A 19,467-nucleotide genomic window follows, 5' to 3' on the forward strand; every position below is an offset into this window, starting at 1 on the left:
AGTTAGACCTGACGTCTGTAGACACAAACTTTAATGGTTTAGTGAATAACGGAAATCACAAAAATAGAAAGAACCTTACCAATATCCCTAGAAACACTCAAAAAAACTAAACATTATCAAACACCCTTACAGATTGTATTTTTCGCCCCTATAGAAGCCAAATTCTGCGTCATCTAGTGACGTTTTTTCTAATATTTAACCAAGAATTTGACATTTGTTAAAGTATTAGCAAACAAGTTATTGAGCTGTTAATTTTGTAGCACACTGTAGTAAATAACATGAAAGTTGTATTTCATATTTTTTTATTTTTAAAATCATTCTTCGATACAGTCTATTACATCTTTTACATTAGATTTTAAATAATAAGTAAATCACAGTCAATGATTATAAATATCACATTTTGTTATTTACATTACAATTGAAATGGTAGTTAAAGTAACTGCAATTACAATGTGTCAAAAATAATTGCAATGAAGTTATACACGAATACATGCCAGTTTGCTGAAGGACTAGCGATATAATATACCCTGTATGAAAATTTTTATTAACTAAGAAACATAATTGAAGTGAAAATCCGAAATTTCGTGAGGCAAAGTCCTAAAAAATTATAATATATATTTGTCATATCGCACCACTAATTCAATAGTGCCATAAATTCATAGATGCTAGTTTTAAAGGAAATACGAAACAAAAACTATTATAAATGAAATGTTTTCTGAATCAGTTGATTCAGTACATAGGCGTACCATACAGATTTAATGATATCTTTACTAATTACTCATGTAAAATCTATGAAGAGCTTTAAAACATTTTTTTTCGAATGATATGGCACCATTGTTAAAGTTGATTTAGACTTGTTGAGTTAAAACTTATGGAGAACGAAACCAAATTTGACTTGATTTAAATTTTAGTTTAATGTAAGAAAAAAAACACGAAATTAGTAAACCCAAAAATGTTTAAACTAAAGCTCGCCCTCAAAAGTTGTGTTTAAACTTAAGTAAATCTTCGTTTAATGTAAGGAAGAACAGCATAAAAAAAAAAACAAAATGATATTGAGCAACGTGGAACGAGAATTTTAAATTGAAATAATTTTTTCAAATCTAGCGTAGCCCGATGTTGGTATGACTTGGAAATCACATTCAAATAAAGATAATAAATATTTTTTGTTTGCGTCAATCTTTGACTTAGTTGTGTAGGCCGGGGTCAGAACCAAATTTATGCATTTTTTCTTCTTATTTTTCTCATAACCACCTCGTGAAAATCTCATATATGTAATACTCCTATCTGGATAGTTCTTATGGGAGAAAAACGTCCCTACGTTACGTTGCCGAAAATATTCATTTTCTCTCTCGTTCGGGACACTTTATACTGCGCGCAAAAGATGCGAAGAACTAACTGAAGCGCTCGGAGGAGAGAGAGAGAGAGAGAACGATACATTATTTGTTTCACTTAGTCGGAACACTTTCCACTTATAGAAACTGTCCATATAGGAGTATTACATATATTGGAAATCTTCACTCTCATAGAAGGACTTAACTCATTGCAATAGTGACTCTTGGCGCCCCACGCGGAATCTGTTAGTACTAATTATATAGTACTATTAAATCAACATAATCTTAAAGTATACATTGGACGGAAAATGCCAATTTTTTTGGAATATGCCCCTTTGAAATATGAGTGAGATATGAATAATTTTGATTTTAATAAATTAAATAGGAAATTTCGCAATAAACTATTTTCTATGAATCTTAGCCTAAACCATCATTTATCCATATATGTAATACTCCTATATGGACAGTTGCTATGGGAAAAAACGTCCCTACGTTACGGTGCCGACAAAATTCATTTTCTCTCTCTTTCGAGATACTTTATCTGAACTGCGCATGCTTGAGAATGCGTGGAACCGAGCTGGAACCTCGGAGGATAGAGAAAGCGTTATTATTCTGTCTTCCTGTCTGGCTTCCACTTATAGAAACTGTCCATACAGAAGTATTACATATATGCATTTATCACTATCAATTACACCACAAATAAAATTTTTTACTAATAATAAGAAAAAAAGTCAAAAATGTCAAAACAAATACAAAAATACTGAAAGAAAAGTTAAAAGAATAATAAATATGAAATGGTTAGCAGTCATTTTAATAATTTTATTTTTTAATTTGTTGATATACTAAGAATATCTCTTCTTAAAGCTTGAACTTCATTACTCGACTGTTTATTATCAACAATTTTATTTTTGTCTTTTTTTGTTCCATTTTCATCTACAGTATTGTCATTTTTTTTATTTGAATTGGATATTGCTATAGGTAATGGTAGAAGTTTAGCAGGATTGTTGTCGTCACTAATTTTTATATCACTTGCACCGACTTTCAAGTACAAGGAACCATTTTTAGATTGATTTAAAGATTCAGTTTCTTTATTGGAATTGTTTTGTTTTGTCAATTTTTTTGGTTTTTCGTTGTTTCTTTTTTTATCATTATGCTTATTTATATTGCGTTTTGGTTCAAGTTTGTTTTCTGTATTTAGATGTTGTTGAGATATATCATTACCATGCTTGTTTTTCAAATTTTGATCTATTTCATTTAATTGAGAACTCAATTCTTGTACTTCTATTTTAACTTCCTGAACGTTTTTTTCAAACCGTTCCTTTTCTTTAATTCTAGCAGGCACTTTATCCATTTTTTTGCTATGATCTATCTGATTATCTACATTTTGCTTGGTATCTGGATTTATAAGTTTACTTTTCTCTATACCTTCTTTCATACCATCTACAACTTTCTTGGCATCTTCTCCTTCACTAATTTTTTCTATAGCTTTGAGAGCGATAATTTCAATTTGCTTCACTGCTTTCATTTTTTCTTGTTTCACCTCATCTAATTTTTGTTCACTCTCTGTCTCTTGTTGTTTCTTTATCACCTCGAGTAATTGTTTTTGCTGTTCAACAATTTCTTTTTGGACTTCATTTTGTTTTTGTATTGATTCTATTAATGCTTTATGTTCATCTGTATGTTCTTTCTCTTTAAACGTTTCTAATTTTTCTATCAGTAGCAATTCTTCTTTATCCTCTTTTTTTATAGCTTCTATATCCACTTGTTCATTCTTTGTATCATTTAATATATCTTTGGCAACAAGAGCGGGTTTAATTTCTTCAACTGATTTTTTCACTTTTTCTTGTTGTAACATATTCTTTATTTTTTTAGGAACTTGAGGTATCAACTTTTTTTCGGGTTCCTCTTCTACAGGCTCCACAGGCTGTGGCGGTTCATGTCTGACTTCTTTAACAACTTCATCACTAGTTATTATTTCAGGTTTTATTTCAATTTTTTCTGTTACAGGCAACTTCTTTATACTTTTTTCAATATTGACTTGATTTGTTTCCAATTCATGTAGAGATTTACTGGTAATGAGCTCTAGTTGAGGTCGTAGACTATCTACAGTTTGCATATTTCTATATGTTCCAACAACCATTACAAATATACCAACCATTAACAAAAATTGTGCTAGAAGTCTTTCATTTGTGTTTTTTTGAGAAACGCAAATGAAAGCAGTAACAGGAAAGAGGACACATATCATCACACCAATAGTGGAACCTACTAAACTTAGTACTAGTTCAATATTTGGAATTAGAATACCAACTGTCAGAGAAATAGTTACTATTAACAAAGTGAGGCCTTTAAATTTGCCCTCTGGTATATAGTTTACACTACCTTCATGTACAGAATAACCTTCTTTAAATAAACACGAGTAAATACTAGCTCTACATGGAAATATAACCAAAGGGAAACTAAAAGCAATTGAAAATATAAATCCCACTTTCATAACATGTGATATAAACCCTGGTTCAAAACTTAATAAAATATTTCCTGTGAAAGATTTGTTAACAAAAGCTATATATCCAAACAAACCTACACAGATGTATACTCCTGTACAAAAATTAACAGCATGTCTTATTAAATTGTTCATTTTATCAAGTGTTGCATTTGGAACTACATCATATATTTCAAATAACTGTGTTTGGCAAAACAGTGCCATAGAGAAAATTGGAATACACTGTAATAAGCCTTCTGGTCTCCACAAGTTGACTTTGTTATACCAATTGTCTTCAAATAGTTGCGGCAAGGCTTCAATAATGATTCTAAGAACTAAACAACAATAAAACACCATAGTAGCTTTTGATACACTATTCAAACTATGTATATTCCTTAAAAGTCCAAGTGGTAAAACCACAAATAGAGCTAAAGCTAATAAAATGCTGGTACGAGTTGTAGATGTAATTTGTGCTTGCGTTACTTCTGATATTATTAATGGTCCTAGATCTCCCATTACCACAAAAAATGCTATGCAGGTACCAAGTAGAAAACCAATCATTCCTATTTCTATAGCAAGCTTTCCTAAGCTACCAAACAGGTGGAACGCCAGAAATTCAAACGTCTTTCTTCTAGATATAATTGCAGATTTAAGTAAGTAATGACACGTTAGTCTCGAAACGATACTGCTTATTAATAATAATATTATTGATAATATAATTCCACATTCCTTGAAACAATAAGGCATTGCAAGTACACTAACACCAATAATGCTGTTCGCTAAATTCATAACATGTCCGTTGAGTGTATCCATATTGATTTTTATCGATCAGTTATTTTAAACATAATTTTATCACCACATTTATTGAAATTACGTTGATACTGTAATATAACCTATAGTATATATACATTGTAATCTATGATAAATTCTTCTTTTCTTTTCTTATACAGACCTGTGCAAACTTCAAGTCTCAAGTGGTTGATCTGTGGTCTCGAGATTTAAAAAAAAAGTAGAATTGAAACGGTCTTTGACCTTATTATGGTAATTTATAAAATAACGATAAGTGAGTAGTGCAATTCAATAATGTACATGCAACAAAAAATTGGCATTACAAGTATTTGTAATATGTCTATCATTTCAAAAGACAACCTAACCAAAAAGTCAACGTATGATACTTATATTTAAATGAGGATTTTTGGTGGAGTAGATCCGCAAAAAGCTTGGATGTTTATAAAAGTGATAATGCGTGAACTTTTAAGGGGATTTTACAAAAACTACACAAACGAAACAAACCTGGCACATATTAATGATGGAAATTGTGAATAAGACAAAAACTTGTATCAATGGATTGTCTTAATATTCTGGTTAACTTTTTGGTTGTGTCCAAATTTTTAGTTTTGAATGTTTTTATAATGTGTGTAATATTTTGGTATATTCTATTATCAAAAAATAGTATACAGCAATAAACGTGATTGTTCTGGGAATCAAAAACCAAAATGTACTTTTTTAATATATATTCCGAGCTTTCGATACATATGTATCGGGAACGGGAACTTAATTAATTGAGAATCTTTGTGTCTTGAATTTTGTGTAAATTATGAACATGTAACATTCAAAATGGAATTTTGCGTTCAAATGATGTTGTATTTTGAGTTACATGGATTTAACAATGTATACAAAATTTGAGACACTACTCTCGATCAATTAATTCCCGATTTTGATATCTACAATAAATGTCCCTGGCTATACCATGGAAAGAAAAACAATAAAATCAGATTCTTCACAGTTGAAGCCACTTCATCAATTAATTATCCTTACTAATACCACATTTCTTGAACGTGGTTTTGAAATGTTTGCACACAAAAGACCATTATCACAAATTAATTCCAATAATAATGAAATAACTTCACAATATACTTTATAAGGCTGTTTACGGTACAAGGATCAAAATCAGCTGGTTTTGAAATTAACTTAACATGAATTGAAATGACTTATTGTGCAGCCAACTATCAAATATAATACTGCCATCTATCATTGATGGAATGAACTACATCAGCGTGAAATAAAGGAATCTTATAAATCCTATTCAATTTTCACTTTGGTTTGGGTTTTGTGCAACAGACTGCAGTAGTAGTGCCGATGCAGTAGAATTTACAAGGTCGTCGCGACGCTTTCCATCTTCAGTTTGTGCCAAAAGGCAACGGGGGCAAACCTCTAAAAAGTGATCTCAAACATCCCTTATTGTTGCATCGTAAAAACCTGTCGGTAAAAGTTTTTACAGATATAGTTACCTTCAGTATTTGCTCAAACGTGTTATTTAACATTAAATAGGCCTTATTACGCGAAAATCGGTTGACTTTAGCCTAGTTTTTGTGTGTACAGGTGATTTTTGACAGTTGAGTGTGTATATTATTGTGGAATAATGCCTGTTAAGAAGCAGGGTAAGAGATAATTTTCTAGTTTTTCTCGTATATTTATAGTAATATTGTTGACGGAAATCATTTTATCGATACTAATAGAAACACGTGTTCCCGAGATGGTGGGGGTTGCTACGGATGATGTGGTTCTTCTGTCAGAATACAGGGTTGTGCGTGTGAAAGAGAGAGAGAGAGAGAGAGAGAGACAAGAACTAAAAATAAAAATAATTTCATTTCAATATTAATATATCTGAAAAGCTTGGTTTGCAGTAAATTAAGGATAATTATAAATTACTGGTATTTTCATAACCAAAGAACAAGGATGTTATAAACAAAAAATACCAACAATTCAAACTTATCTAACGTATTCTGTGCCTATAACCTCACAAAATTAAGGAAATAAAAAAAGAAGTTGAAAGCTGGCGATCTAATTTAAATTTATTGTTAATTTTCTGCATGAACTACAAATAGCATTTCAGTGTCTTTCAATTAGTAATTTAATTTGTTAGTTTAAAGTTAATTTTCAATTTTGGCTGCATAAACCAAGCTTGAGAAGAATGAATCAAAAAAATCTTGAGATTTATTACTTTTCCAACATTCCATGAATTTATTGTAATCTACTTCATACTTTTGTCTTAACAATTTTATTCGTTTCAAGGCTCATAAAAATGTCAGTTTTTGCTGTATATTAAAAAATGCTCGATCTCGGATTGTTACTTAATTTATACAGAGTGCTCAGGGATTGATACAATAAATTCAGTGAAAATAATGCCGTGACATAAACAAATTCTCACACGACCCTTCGTTTCTGAGTTATAGGTATTTAAAGATGCGAAATCAGAACTTAGATCTAAGAATAATTTCCCAATTATACATTCGAACATTAAACATTTTCAATTGATGATTACGTATATCTATGTAGTGTTTGACAGATTAAATAATTCTACACTACCATCTGAAGGCCAGGGGCGGCTCATGCCCAATGGTTAACAATCCCTTACTTTTACAGGGACAACCGTTACAATCTATAGATAGCAAAAATGAAGTTTTCAATCGATTTTTTAGATCGTTGTACATGCCATTCGTCATAAAGAGACATTCTGAAGAAAATTATCATGAATTTTAATTATTTATTGAAAATACTTCTAATCGAACTGCAACTCTAAAGGCGAGGAACGACAGGTTCTTAGTGATCAATAATTAAAACATTCTGTATTTTTTTTCCAAAAGCTGAGTAACGTTTAAACGCAAAAGTCAGTTATCGTGTCCAGAAACAATCAATTTATAGTTTGATCAACAAGTGGAGGTTGAAATCAATGTAGATTAGTGAAAATTTGTGCAATTTTGATAATACAACATCAATACTCAATGTAAAATGAGAATTTAATTTATTTAACTGACTTATTGAAAGAAAAGAATGTTTAAAAATTCATATTCATATGATGTTATCAAGTTTTTTGCGAATTTTATATAAAATGTATTTTTAAAAAAATGTTTTGTCATTTTATTCTCACTTGGAGCTATTTATTAAATTCTGTATATATTTCATGAGTTCTGCCGACGTTTTACTGCTTTCGATTGTATTTATGACTCTGATTAACTACAAAGCTCGCTTTTACTGCAGTAAGTATGAATTGGATAATATTTTTGATATATTCGAGTTTCATTTATGTATGTTTTCACAAGTTCATCATTTCGAACCGTTTATTGGAAGAAATTCTTCAATAAACTCTTTATGCTTGTAAAAATTGATTTGGAGTGTGAAAACGGTCGACATAAATACATTTATGAAGAAATGAAACTTTAAGTTTTATAACTTTTTTATATCACACAACATATCAAAAATCATTAATATCAATAGCCATTCGTTAGTCTGGAATCAACCGCTCCTTTCCCATCAGAAATCCTTTACAATTTGTCACCAGTCATAACAAATTTATTACTTTTAAGAAATGCAATTTAGTCTACAAAAACTCCTCAAAGAAAACATTATAAACTCGGGTCTATTCAGAAGGTTTTGTCCTTAAATCTTAAAAAACCCATTATACTAAACAAAAAACCGTTTCGTGAATGTATCTTTTGATGCTCGTGACGTGAATTTCTCATCAACCCGCTTCCCTTGAAACCCTTAAATACGTTATTTTGAATAGTACGAGCTATATAAATTGATACCTCATTTAAAAGATCCCTTCAGTCATATTTTTGCCTCGAAAATAAAATCTATTTCATCTAAAACGAAACTTAAAATAAATTACTCATCTTTATTGAGGTTTATACCAACGACATGGCCTCACGGGTTCAAAAGTAGTGTAACTAATGTCTAACTATAACCCTAATGCAGAGGCGGAGATTTTTTTAATTTATAAGAAAAAAGATTTGAAAATGTATGAAAATTATATGACAGCGTTGAGAATACCATTTTATTCATATTAAAATTCATATAACCTATGTTGCAATAGTTTTGGCACAAAATTAAAGAGTTTAAAAATAGATTGAGATAATACAATATCGAAACAAAATTTATTTTATTTCCTTGAAATTACGAAAACAAGTTTTTTTATATCAGTTGCATTGACAAGTCTTATGAGTTGGAAATAAGAACAAGCATTTATAATTTAGTTGGACAGATCCATAAGCCTGACATAATTCGCATTTTTCCAAAACTGAAAAATACGAAAAATGACGAAATTATCCTAAATATACCTCAAACCAATTAACACGGATACCAAGATGTTGTCGTCAACTAAGGCGGATACATTTTGGGAATGGAAAATGACGATGAAAATACTTCACACTTGTCAATTCGGAAATCAATGTAAAATATGGTTTTTATACGTACAATACAGAATAGTACCCCAATAATTGATCTAGATTTTATGTGGAGAAAACTGTAGGTACTGAAAGGTATATCAACAGCTGCTTCAATACATTTTTTTCTGTAGGAGGGGAAATCCCCATAGACACCCGGTATCCTTGTCGGGTAGTGTCGGACTCTTACCGATTAAGACCCTCCCTGAGCTCGCGCTTATAGCCTATATCGCTTCATAGGTATACTTCCAGGACTCCTATGATTCTGACAAGCATTCCATCATACTGGCAATATTGAAATTTCGTCCGCGTTTCTGGATATACAAGTTTCCCACTTATTCCCATCTGGAATAGTCGAAGACTGATTTCTCGGCATCGTCTCAGTAGGTGCATTTAGAAGTGTCTCATCTCCGTCTGGTATAAAGCAACCATGGTGTGTGAGTGCTTGTGTTAAGAAGTAGTCAGTTTCTCCATGCTTCCTGTTCACTCAGGCTTCGATAATAGGAATGAGTCGGTGGGTCCATCGGCCATATGTTCCGTTGTCCCATTCCACTTGCCACCTCTGGATAAGATTTGCTCTTGCGTCAGCTTTCGACACTCCGTCGTATCTGTCTTTTCTCCCTTTTACTTGCAGCTCCATAGGAACCAGCCCTGCAATTACCCCTACTCCTTCGGCAGATACAGTCCAGTATGCGCTGCGTATGTGGATAGCTATCTTCCTCTATAGTTAAGTCAGCTTTGAGATAAAAGTTTTTCTTTCGTAGACAGTATGCCATATTGGTCCATCGTACAAAATCTGGCTATGGACCAAGCTCGAAAGGATTTTCCTCTTAGGACTACCAATGTTTTGCATTATACTCTACAGAACTGAAAGAGTTTTCTCTGTTTTTTCTATTGAATTCTCTTGACCTGCTTTTTAAAGCTGAGCTTCGTGTCTAGCCAAACGCTAGGTACTTTACTGCTTTAGTTGTGCCTCTTATATTGAACCACATTTGCCCAATTTTCCTTTTATGTATCAAGAAGCTTTTGTTTTTTTTCTGGTTCTTCACTTCATTAGTTGATTTTGTACGTCATCACCATTTTGGAGACGTGTAATGTTTTGGATAGACTTAGCGTCTTCTCTCTGGAGCCGGTCTTGCCTAGATGTATTGGAATTATAAAATTCGGTGGAAGCGCGGCGCCTTTGATATACGATGGAAATACCCGGAATGTGTTTGAGTTTTGTTTTATTTTCTATCAGTTTAATTCGTAATAATTTAAAAAAATTCATATATTCCTTAAAACATAGTCATATTAGGGCTAGCGACACAAGCCAGTGCTGATTTGTTACCAGCAAAATCTAGGTCGAGATATGAACACGAGTATTAACTTTTTATGGAAAGTGCGAGATCTCAAAAAAGTTAAAACTGTAAGTGAAGATATTTTTATAGTTTATTGTATCGAAAAAACCAAGAATATGAAATCTTCTTTAATGTGGAGTCCGTTCTAGATGCTAAAAATCTGTTTACCTGTAATGGTCATTTCTGTCAACAAAAAAACCCAAAAACTATTACTTTTTTGAGGCGTCATGCTGTGGACTATATACCAATAAAGTCTAAGGTACTAACAAAAATGATTTTAGTGTTTTAGAGATGATTTGATACGTTTTTATTTAGACGATGTAGAAGATAATGCAGATTGCAGAAGTTTATTTGTTGCATATTGAAATCTTAGGTGCTAAGCCCAACATATTGGACGCCGTACCATCAGCGCTGTTCCGAAACTTGTTGCAAAATACCTGAAACTGATAAATCCCGAAGAACATACCGGACATGGGCTAATGCGTTCTTCGGCAACCATGTTGGTGGAAAGCGGCGCTGATTTGCTCACTCTGAAAAGACACGGAAGATGACGTTCTTCCAACGTAGTAGAAGCATGCATAGATGAATCCATACAAAGAGAAATATAATAATAACAAGTATTGTTTAACCCTTACTATACGCAAAATACAATTTCTTCGACATTCCATCCAGAAAATCAAAACATCTGCTATTTTTCAGCATCGAGTAGATGTTTCAAGAGTAGAAGGTTAAACGATTTGTGATTTTTGTGCCAAATAAGCCAAAATTACGTCCTCTGTTTTTTCTAGGGTAGTAATTGCGCTGTGGCAGCAGAAACTGCATCAGTAATTTCATCAGGCACATTTTCAACCTTGCTTATTTCACTGTTGCAATAATTTCATTCAAAAACCATTCAAACTTTCAAAAAGAAAAACTCAATTAGTCGAATTAGTAAGTTGGTATGTCGTCGCACTGAATTCTTGAAATGCCTACGTAGATTTCCAGAATAATATTTGGTTACACACAATGACAACAACGTATTTCGCTTTCCACAATAGTGAAAATACGGTTGCCGAAAAAATATTTTTTCTACGGTAGCCTATGAACTTTTCAGTACACTTTAGCTAAATCAACATGATTGAGATACTTGAAATTTAATTTCTAAGGTTTCCGATAGATTTCAATAAGTTTACGTGAAATTTATTTGGTGTATTCCTTTTATAGTGTTTATCCAATTGTATTGAATATTGAAACCCTTCAGCGTGCCACATTTATGACTATAGTAATGTAATGTTTTTTGTATTTATATACACGTGGCGTGAATTAATTTATTTAAACACTATACACTACACTAACTTAATTAATTCACCTATCAGTATAACTTAATCAACTAATTTATTTAAATTCTTCCATTAGTTTTTATTTCAGTCTATCCACTACGACTGTTTATTATAAACTGAACTAAACTTCTTATAATTCTCCAAAGATCTAGAAAAATGAAGAAACCAGACAAATAAATAGATAATAGACCTTCCTAGAAAGAAACAATGTAAATAAACCGCTGGTTTGGAAACTGATATAAAAACAATGATCAAACTAATTCATCAAAGGCGACTCATTTTAGATTTCTTCCATATCCAAACAGGACCGGCTCAAGGGCGGAGATGAGTTCGTAACAATAATAAATAGTCTTCAAAACGCGTACGTCACTGATATACCTGATGTGTTGTTCACGAGACTCAATAGAATAAACTATTGGAACGAGGAGCAAATACTTTGGGATCATCTTACGTTGTTTAGATATCCACTTTTGCGAAGTATAAATTTCGTCATGGAGTTCGTATTATTCCAACAGTGAATACGTTGAGTCACCGTCAAGTTAGTTTCAACAGTATGTATGGTAGTTTTATCTAGTTATAACCAATCGAGTTTCTACAACCAGACGTGTCTCGTTGTCACATAATCTCTCTACATGCTATGCTACGGAATCCTATATACACCTTTTGTCTTCGTCTACTGTTTGTTAAATGTTCGGTTATCTGAAGTGTCTCGACATATCCTGCGGAACTTTCAAACCCGAAGCAACTCTACGCCTCTCCCTTCTACGTTCCGCTTTCAATCGTTGTTTAGGGTATTGTAAAGGGAGGGTTACGAAAATAGGGTGGAAATACGAATAGTAAGAAGGCTTGTTCACGTACAAGTTTCTATAGTTAAGAAGTGAAGTATTTTTGTAACGAAATATTAAACGTAACTGCTATTTATGAGGTTTTTTAATGTAATCAAAAACCTTTTTTCCGTATATATACGAGTAGGTTCTTTCTATTACTACTGTATTGTATATTTTATTTTACATCTAGAAAATTTTGTTTTATCTTCCAATGTTTTATATTCTGTTTTCAAAATTGACATTCGTTGAGTTACACGTTTGAGGCTACTTATTTTTTTTGTTAATAAACTGGTTAACGTGAGCGATATACACTCATGAGCAAAAAATCGACTCAAGTCACACGCTCATGGTCAAATTTCTCTAGCAAAAAATCTGTAGCTTTCTATCTTTTTCTGACTTTGGCATCTCAAAGCAATTACTTTTTAACTTTATAATGAGTGGTCTATGTTGTTGTCTAAGTTTTTTTTTGATAAAAAAACCATCAAACCAAAAAGAATCTTGAACGAATAAAACGGGTTATCCTAACCTATCAAGATTTAATGCTCCCTCTACTGGCCCTAATAACAGCTTCTAATCGCTTTTTCGTGGATCGAATGAGTTTATTTACTCGATTTTGTTCGTCGCTATCCCCTATTTCTTCTATGTATCGGTTCGTCGTTAATCCCCCTACTCCCCCGCCAGTTTCAATAAAACCAACTTGGTTTTTGCTTCCATTGAAATCCTCGCCCGAACCATCCAGGAACCACCTCCAAAATCTACGTTTTCTTTTGTGAAACACTGCGCGAAATCTTTCTCCATGTCTTGTCCTCGTCTATAGCCACTATGAAGGCGCATTCTGCTTTTTTTTTTCGAAGAAGAGAACGGAGCTCCATTGTTCGTTAGTCCAATCAACGGCAAATCGTAAACTAGCTGCTCGGTGAGTTGTGGTTAATTTGGAGCCAGTAGCTGGCCTTTTCGGTCCAAGGTTAGCTACCTTAAATCTTCTTCTGACTTTATAGCCACTCTGAGTTCTTGCTGGACTTTAACACCAGTGAGAGCCCGATTTCGCAGCAATGTGCTGACAATGAATTGGGCATCTCTTTTGGATGTGAACCTTGTTCTTCCGGAACCGCGTTTGAAAGTTACCAGTCTCTTGGTAACGACGGTAAACTCTGGAAACAGCAGACTGACTCAGGTTTTGCCTTATAAAAAATCTTGAAATAGGTTGAAAATCTTACAAGGGAACGTTATCTACAATTTATCTACAATTTACGCGAATAAAAGTTATAATAGTCCTTGCCAATATGTTTCCAAACATCAATGATGGTTGTATCTGGTTACAAAAAGATTAATGCACGTCGTACTAGGTACGTGATGTTCTTAATCGAGTGTTTCTGTGGAAGGTGAATTGGTAGATAAGAACAAATCCTCAAGATCTCACACCACTACATTTTTTTCTGCTTAGAGCCCAATATTTATGTAGTTGTGTAAGAAAAATATGCTTTTCGTTTTGCTCATTGCAATATTGCAGTTAATTGAAGTTATATTCTAAATTTAAATTACTTGCAATTTTAGTTGTATAAGCATTATCTATACTTCTTAATTGATGCCGCTTTGAAGCTTCTGTAATTTTAAATGTAAGAAATACAGTAATAGTCACATATTTTTTCATTAACATGCTCGTTTTGCATACCCGGCAACTGACGATTATGGCTTTTGCATAATAATAAACACGGATAAACACCAACAAGAATGAACAGCAAAGATTAGAATTAAAAACGGATTTAATTATTCACAAGACGCAAGGCTGTTTTTTTTTTAAATGAATAGAAGGAAGATTCTGCTAATAGTACGGCGTATTGTTTTCATCTGCAAGTTCATGTTTCCCCAAAGGACACAAGAACTCGCTATTTGTACATTTTGTGTGACTAATATTTTAATTCAAACTTCCATTTCTTACTTGTCTGCAGAATGAAACGTTTTGTGAAAATAAGTTCTATGTTGATTTGTTTTGAAAAAAATTATTAAATGGGAGTATTTTTACACAAATAGGGAGGTTTTTTATTGAATCTACCAGGTTCTGCTTGCCCTCTAGTTAATTGTCAGTATTTATCGCCGTTCAGTTTGAGGCGTTTGACTTACCTATGAATGTTTTGTTCTATCTTTTTTCTAACCCTCAAAGTCTCAATCTGCGAGTAAAAAAATCCCAATGGCTCCGTCAGCGATTGAATGGTTCTGAGTTCATTGCCCCCAAGCTTTCTTAATCCAAGCAAGGATCCAGAACAGCTCTACTCGCTTTTTCCCCAATCAGCTCCTTCAATACACATAAGCATCCCAGAATCAGCTTTGATGCACTGGGAATGCTTTACAATGCCTCTGCACTGTATAGATGTGCACACTAATGTTATTATCTTGTGTAGCAAGCCAAGCCGCGTTGACCTTTCCCTCTCTCACTTGCTCCAGTCAGATTGCCTTTTTTGGATACATATTTGTGGTAGATTTCAACAGACGAAAGGAAGCTGGCTTGATTTTAGTCCTATTTATATCTTTTATCCTAAAGTTCGTCATGGCAACCTGCACGTTGATGTTAATCTACAAAGACCCAACACCCTGAAGCTTATACAGTCGTCATTCTTTGCAACTTCCCTTAAAGTCAGTCCTTTAGGTTTAGGCGTTTTCTTCTCCTCTAGTTTAATTTGCTATAGAGAATGACCTCGAATATCACTGGCGCTTCTAATCGCCAGCCATACCACCTCCTTGGTTACTTGTATCATCTGCTTAGAGTTAGGTTGCAGTTTTTATCCTATTTGTAATCTTAGTCTTCGTGAAATGGAACGAGATTACTGTTGGTGAATCATGCCTTTGCTCATTTCAGTTCTATTTCGACAATTTATAGTTAGATGTCTAGAACAGGTCCAATGGTTATGATCAGAACATGATCGACGTAGCCCACTACAACGCACTTCATTACACCCACTTCCCTCAATGGTTACTTCAAGCTTGTCCACCGCTGGTTATCGTATAGTTTCTACATTTTTCTATTAAAAGAGATAATTCTGCTATATTAAGAATTGTTGAAAGTTCTTTGTATAACCAAAAAACCATTACTGCAAAAGCCCTATACGGTCTCTGTTAATTTTTCAGTTTGGTAAGAATGCTGGTTGTCGTTCGTTGATCTTCAGGATGCAGGATGTTAGGCTTATAAGGTGAAAGTTATTCGATGAGGGGTAGCTCACCCCGCCTGATTTTGATTTGATAATAATGAACTATTTTAGCAATTACAATGATAATTTACATGTTTATATCTGCTGTTAGGTTTTTTATCAAGTTGAGCTAGCCTCACGTTACTATATACTCATGAAGTTTCCTTCTTCTTGTTCTCTAAATTTCGTTATGCCCTTTCGAGCGTCAGAGTATTAGGATTTCAGTTCTCCATTCTCCTTCTATCTATTTTTTCACTCTTTTCGATCCTCTGCTATTTCATTCTTCTGCTGTATTATTTTCCTTTCCTGTGTGCCTTCCTTATTTTCTTATGTCTTTTTGCTTCTGTCAATTTTCGTATTAGGCTTTGTAGTGTTCCTCTTTTTACGTGTTCGTACCAGTTTAAACATCTCTCAACTATTTTGTTTCCTTTTGGTTCCTATTTTTTATAAGTGCCTCATTTCTTATCCTAGGCATACTGTTTTGTTTGTACTGAGTACTTTCAAATATTTTTGAGGTTAAATTTTCTGGTTTGAAATTTATCTGAACTAAAACTATTATAGATGTATTGAAAAAATTTTTTATTATAATGTTGTATATAGAATTTTCGATTTAGTTTTTAGTAAGTATCCAAAATAATCGTAAAAATATGTATGACATACATTATTCCTACTTAACTTTTAGACAAACTTTCTTAAATAACTAATTAGCGCTCAGTTTCGTGTTAGAAACGGGCTAACTTTCATTAACATTCAATTACACTCAAGTCTTGGGACTGCCATCGTATACTTAATGGATGAAGATTTCTTGTTCCAGCGTTGTCTTAAAAATTAGACAGTCAGTTCTACACCTGCGTTCTTTTTTATCCCTTGCTATTTCCAGACCAAATGTATCCAAAAATGATAATTCGTCTATATTTCCGTGAAATTTTTCTTGTTTTGCTAGAAAACATAGTTATTAATTCCGTTCATTAATTTATTATACAACTCAAAATCACTCAAAATCAATTGAATGAAAATGCACGAGCTTGAAATCACGTATCAATAATTGTTTTACATGCTTGTCTGTATTGTTAATTGATCCTTAATATAACTGTTTATTAAATTAATAGGAATAGTTAACGTAGACCTATCTGTTCATTCACGTGTAAACCACTCCACCCCTACATTATTTTTGATAAATTCCCCTTTTCTCGCTACCTAGGTGAAAGTGAGGGGTTGATTTCCCAAATAATCAACCAAGAAATTGAAAATATATACCCTGTTGTTCTGTCGTTTAGTAATTTCCCGGAACCTAGTTGAACGATTTTTATATATATATTTTTTGAAAATCCCTAATTTTTTTTTCATTTTAAAAGTTACATTTAAATGAAATTTTGGAAAGTCAAAGGATATTTTCTGCAAAAAAATGGTGGTACCTTCATATGATTCTAGGATTTCAAATGCGGCAACTATAGGTGACTATTATTTTAAGTATTTTGAAAAATGAATACTATGTGTTAGAACATTTATTACTGCTTTATACATTTTACTCATCCAGAACACAAATACTGGGGCCGTTTTTTTTTCAAAATCCGATCTCTTCGTGCAGACACTACCAACTGACATTCGGGTGTCAGTCGGCGTTGTGCTACAGCCACGTAAACATGCCCGCCATTATTGATGCTCCCGCCATTTGAGAATTGTGATTCGTTTTCTACAGTCTGAAGGCCATGTGCAACAGAAATCCATCGAAGAATGGGTCGTGTGTATTGGGAAAACTTCATGAGTGATGGTGTTGTGCGTGAATGATATCGAAAGTTGTGCATGTGCATGTTGAAGGGGGCCAAGGACGCAAATCTGTCGTTTCAGAAGACCTGGTTCAACGAGTTGACAGACTGGTTAAAGAAAACCGCAGATTCACCATTACTGCTTTGTCTACGGAGTTTCCAGAAGTTTCAAGGTCTGTTTTGTACTCTATAGCTTTCATCGATGGTAACAAATTTCAATTTGAATTGATAGCAATAACTTTTAGATACTTTGTTTTTATCATTGCAAAAATCATAAACTTGAATAAAAATATAAGCAAACGTAAATACTGGTATCAAAATCAAATTATCAGTACAACTATTATGAATACATTACTGTTAAAACCAAAAAAACTATAATATGTGTTCGAAGTGGGCACCTTGCACTTCTACAAACTTCTAGAGTCTACGGAGGATATTTCTGTGAATTTGGAAGAGCATTCCAAGATTCTGCCCTATAACTTCATAATGGAAGTTTATTCTATCGATCATTTCGTTCTTTGTCTTTACCGGTGTTGCTTTTAAGATATTCCAAGTGGCGAAGGTCAACAACACCAGCTTTGGATCGAGTTCTTGCTAATCCCACAACTAGCGTGTGCAAAATGTCACTTCAATTTAACGTATCAACGACAAGTATTCATAGGATTCTACGGGAGCAACTTCTTTACCACTTTCACATCTAGAAAGTGCATGCTATGGAAGTAGAGGATTATCCAGCAAGATTGGTCTACGCTCGTTGGTTTCTAGATAAACAACATACATTTGTTGGAAAAGTACTGTTTACTGATGAAGCTGGTTTCACACGAGACGGTTTATTAATTCCCATAATTTACATTTGAGGGCAGATGAAAATCCTCACGGTTCAATTCAAACAAAGAATCAACATCGATTTTGTGTTTTTATAATAATTTCTCCAAAACCATTTCCCACCTATGTTATGTGATATTCCTCTAAGCTTCCTAGATGATGTAAAAATTTTGCTTTGCCATCACGTTCTCCTGAATTAAATACAATGAATTCATTTTTTTGTGGATATCTTGAAAGCTCGATATGAAATAAACTTCCATAAGAATAAACTTCCATTGTGGCGATATAAGGTAGAATCTTGGAATGATTTACTGATTCGGAAGTGTGTAGAAGTGCAAGTGGTACACTTCGAATATTTATTATAGATTTTTTTTGGTTTTTAATTGTTCATTTCAATTTTCTCCTTATGTAGTTCAATTAGAAATGTTTGTTTGTGTTTTAATACCTCCTGTAAGCATTTTCACTAAATAATTACAATTTATGATAATTTTCTTCAGAATGTCTTTTTATGGCGAACGGTTTCCTTAACATGTTCAACGATCTAAAAATCTATATAACTCCTAAACCATAAATTTTATCGTGTTAAACAAATAGTAACTTTGTGGAGATTGCTTACGAGATCATTTTTCATCTCTAAAACTATATATATTGAAAAAATTGATGATTTGCATTCCGAGTCCGTTCAGGCGTTCTACCCAACCGATTTGCTTAATTTTTTTTTTCAATGGAAGGTAGTGATGCACAGATCAGCCATCAACCATCGGATTTCATCTAATTTTCACCATTCTCAAGTTATACTCAAATGCGATTTCCCCTTGTACATTACTTATGGGAGTTTTTCACATACACACGTTCTATCCTCAATATCTCAGGCTCTATTCAAAATAGAGACTTCGTTTTGGTTTAAGAACACTCGCTGAAACACCTTCTTTCTTTTGAGCTTTTGAACACTTGAATCGGTTGAGTTGGAGAGGAGCTAGGCGCGCACATTCAATGTGGAGTTATGGATTTTTGTAGGTTTTTGGCAGTTTTTCTACATTCAATGATCTATATCTCAGGTTCTAATATAGCTACAGAGTTCGTTTTGGTTTAAGAACACTCGCTGAAACACCTTCTTTCTTTTGAGTTTTTGAACACTTACATCGGTTGAGTTGGAGAAGAGCTCAGGTTCTA

General features: G+C 33.2%; 2 protein-coding genes across 8 annotated transcripts in view; one reads left to right on the forward strand and one right to left on the reverse strand.

Moving 5' to 3' along the window:
* Positions 1-180: 180 nt before the first annotated feature.
* Positions 181-5,758, reverse strand: LOC130900093 (putative sodium-coupled neutral amino acid transporter 10). The gene has a single exon (XM_057810438.1). The coding sequence runs from the start codon at positions 4,621-4,623 to the stop codon at positions 2,158-2,160; it is 2,466 nt and encodes an 821-aa protein (XP_057666421.1). The 5' UTR covers positions 4,624-5,758; the 3' UTR covers positions 181-2,157.
* A 234-nt stretch (positions 5,759-5,992) lies between these two features.
* Positions 5,993-19,467, forward strand: part of LOC130899969 (disks large 1 tumor suppressor protein) — a 1,257,949-nt gene continuing 1,244,474 nt past the window's right edge. For all 7 annotated transcript variants that reach the window (XM_057810209.1, XM_057810221.1, XM_057810210.1 and 4 more), the window contains exon 1: positions 5,993-6,251. In XM_057810209.1, coding sequence (XP_057666192.1) covers positions 6,233-6,251 — 19 coding nt within the window. In that variant the 5' untranslated portion in view covers positions 5,993-6,232. The remainder of the gene's footprint in view (positions 6,252-19,467) is intronic.

This window comes from Diorhabda carinulata, chromosome 12, assembly GCF_026250575.1.
Source record: "Diorhabda carinulata isolate Delta chromosome 12, icDioCari1.1, whole genome shotgun sequence".
NCBI classification, from domain to species: domain Eukaryota; kingdom Metazoa; phylum Arthropoda; class Insecta; order Coleoptera; family Chrysomelidae; genus Diorhabda; species Diorhabda carinulata.

Coding starts and splice junctions, on each gene's coding strand:
- LOC130900093 (XM_057810438.1), bottom strand. CDS start 4,623: ATGGATACACTCAACGGACATGTTATGAATTTAGCGAACAGCATTATT.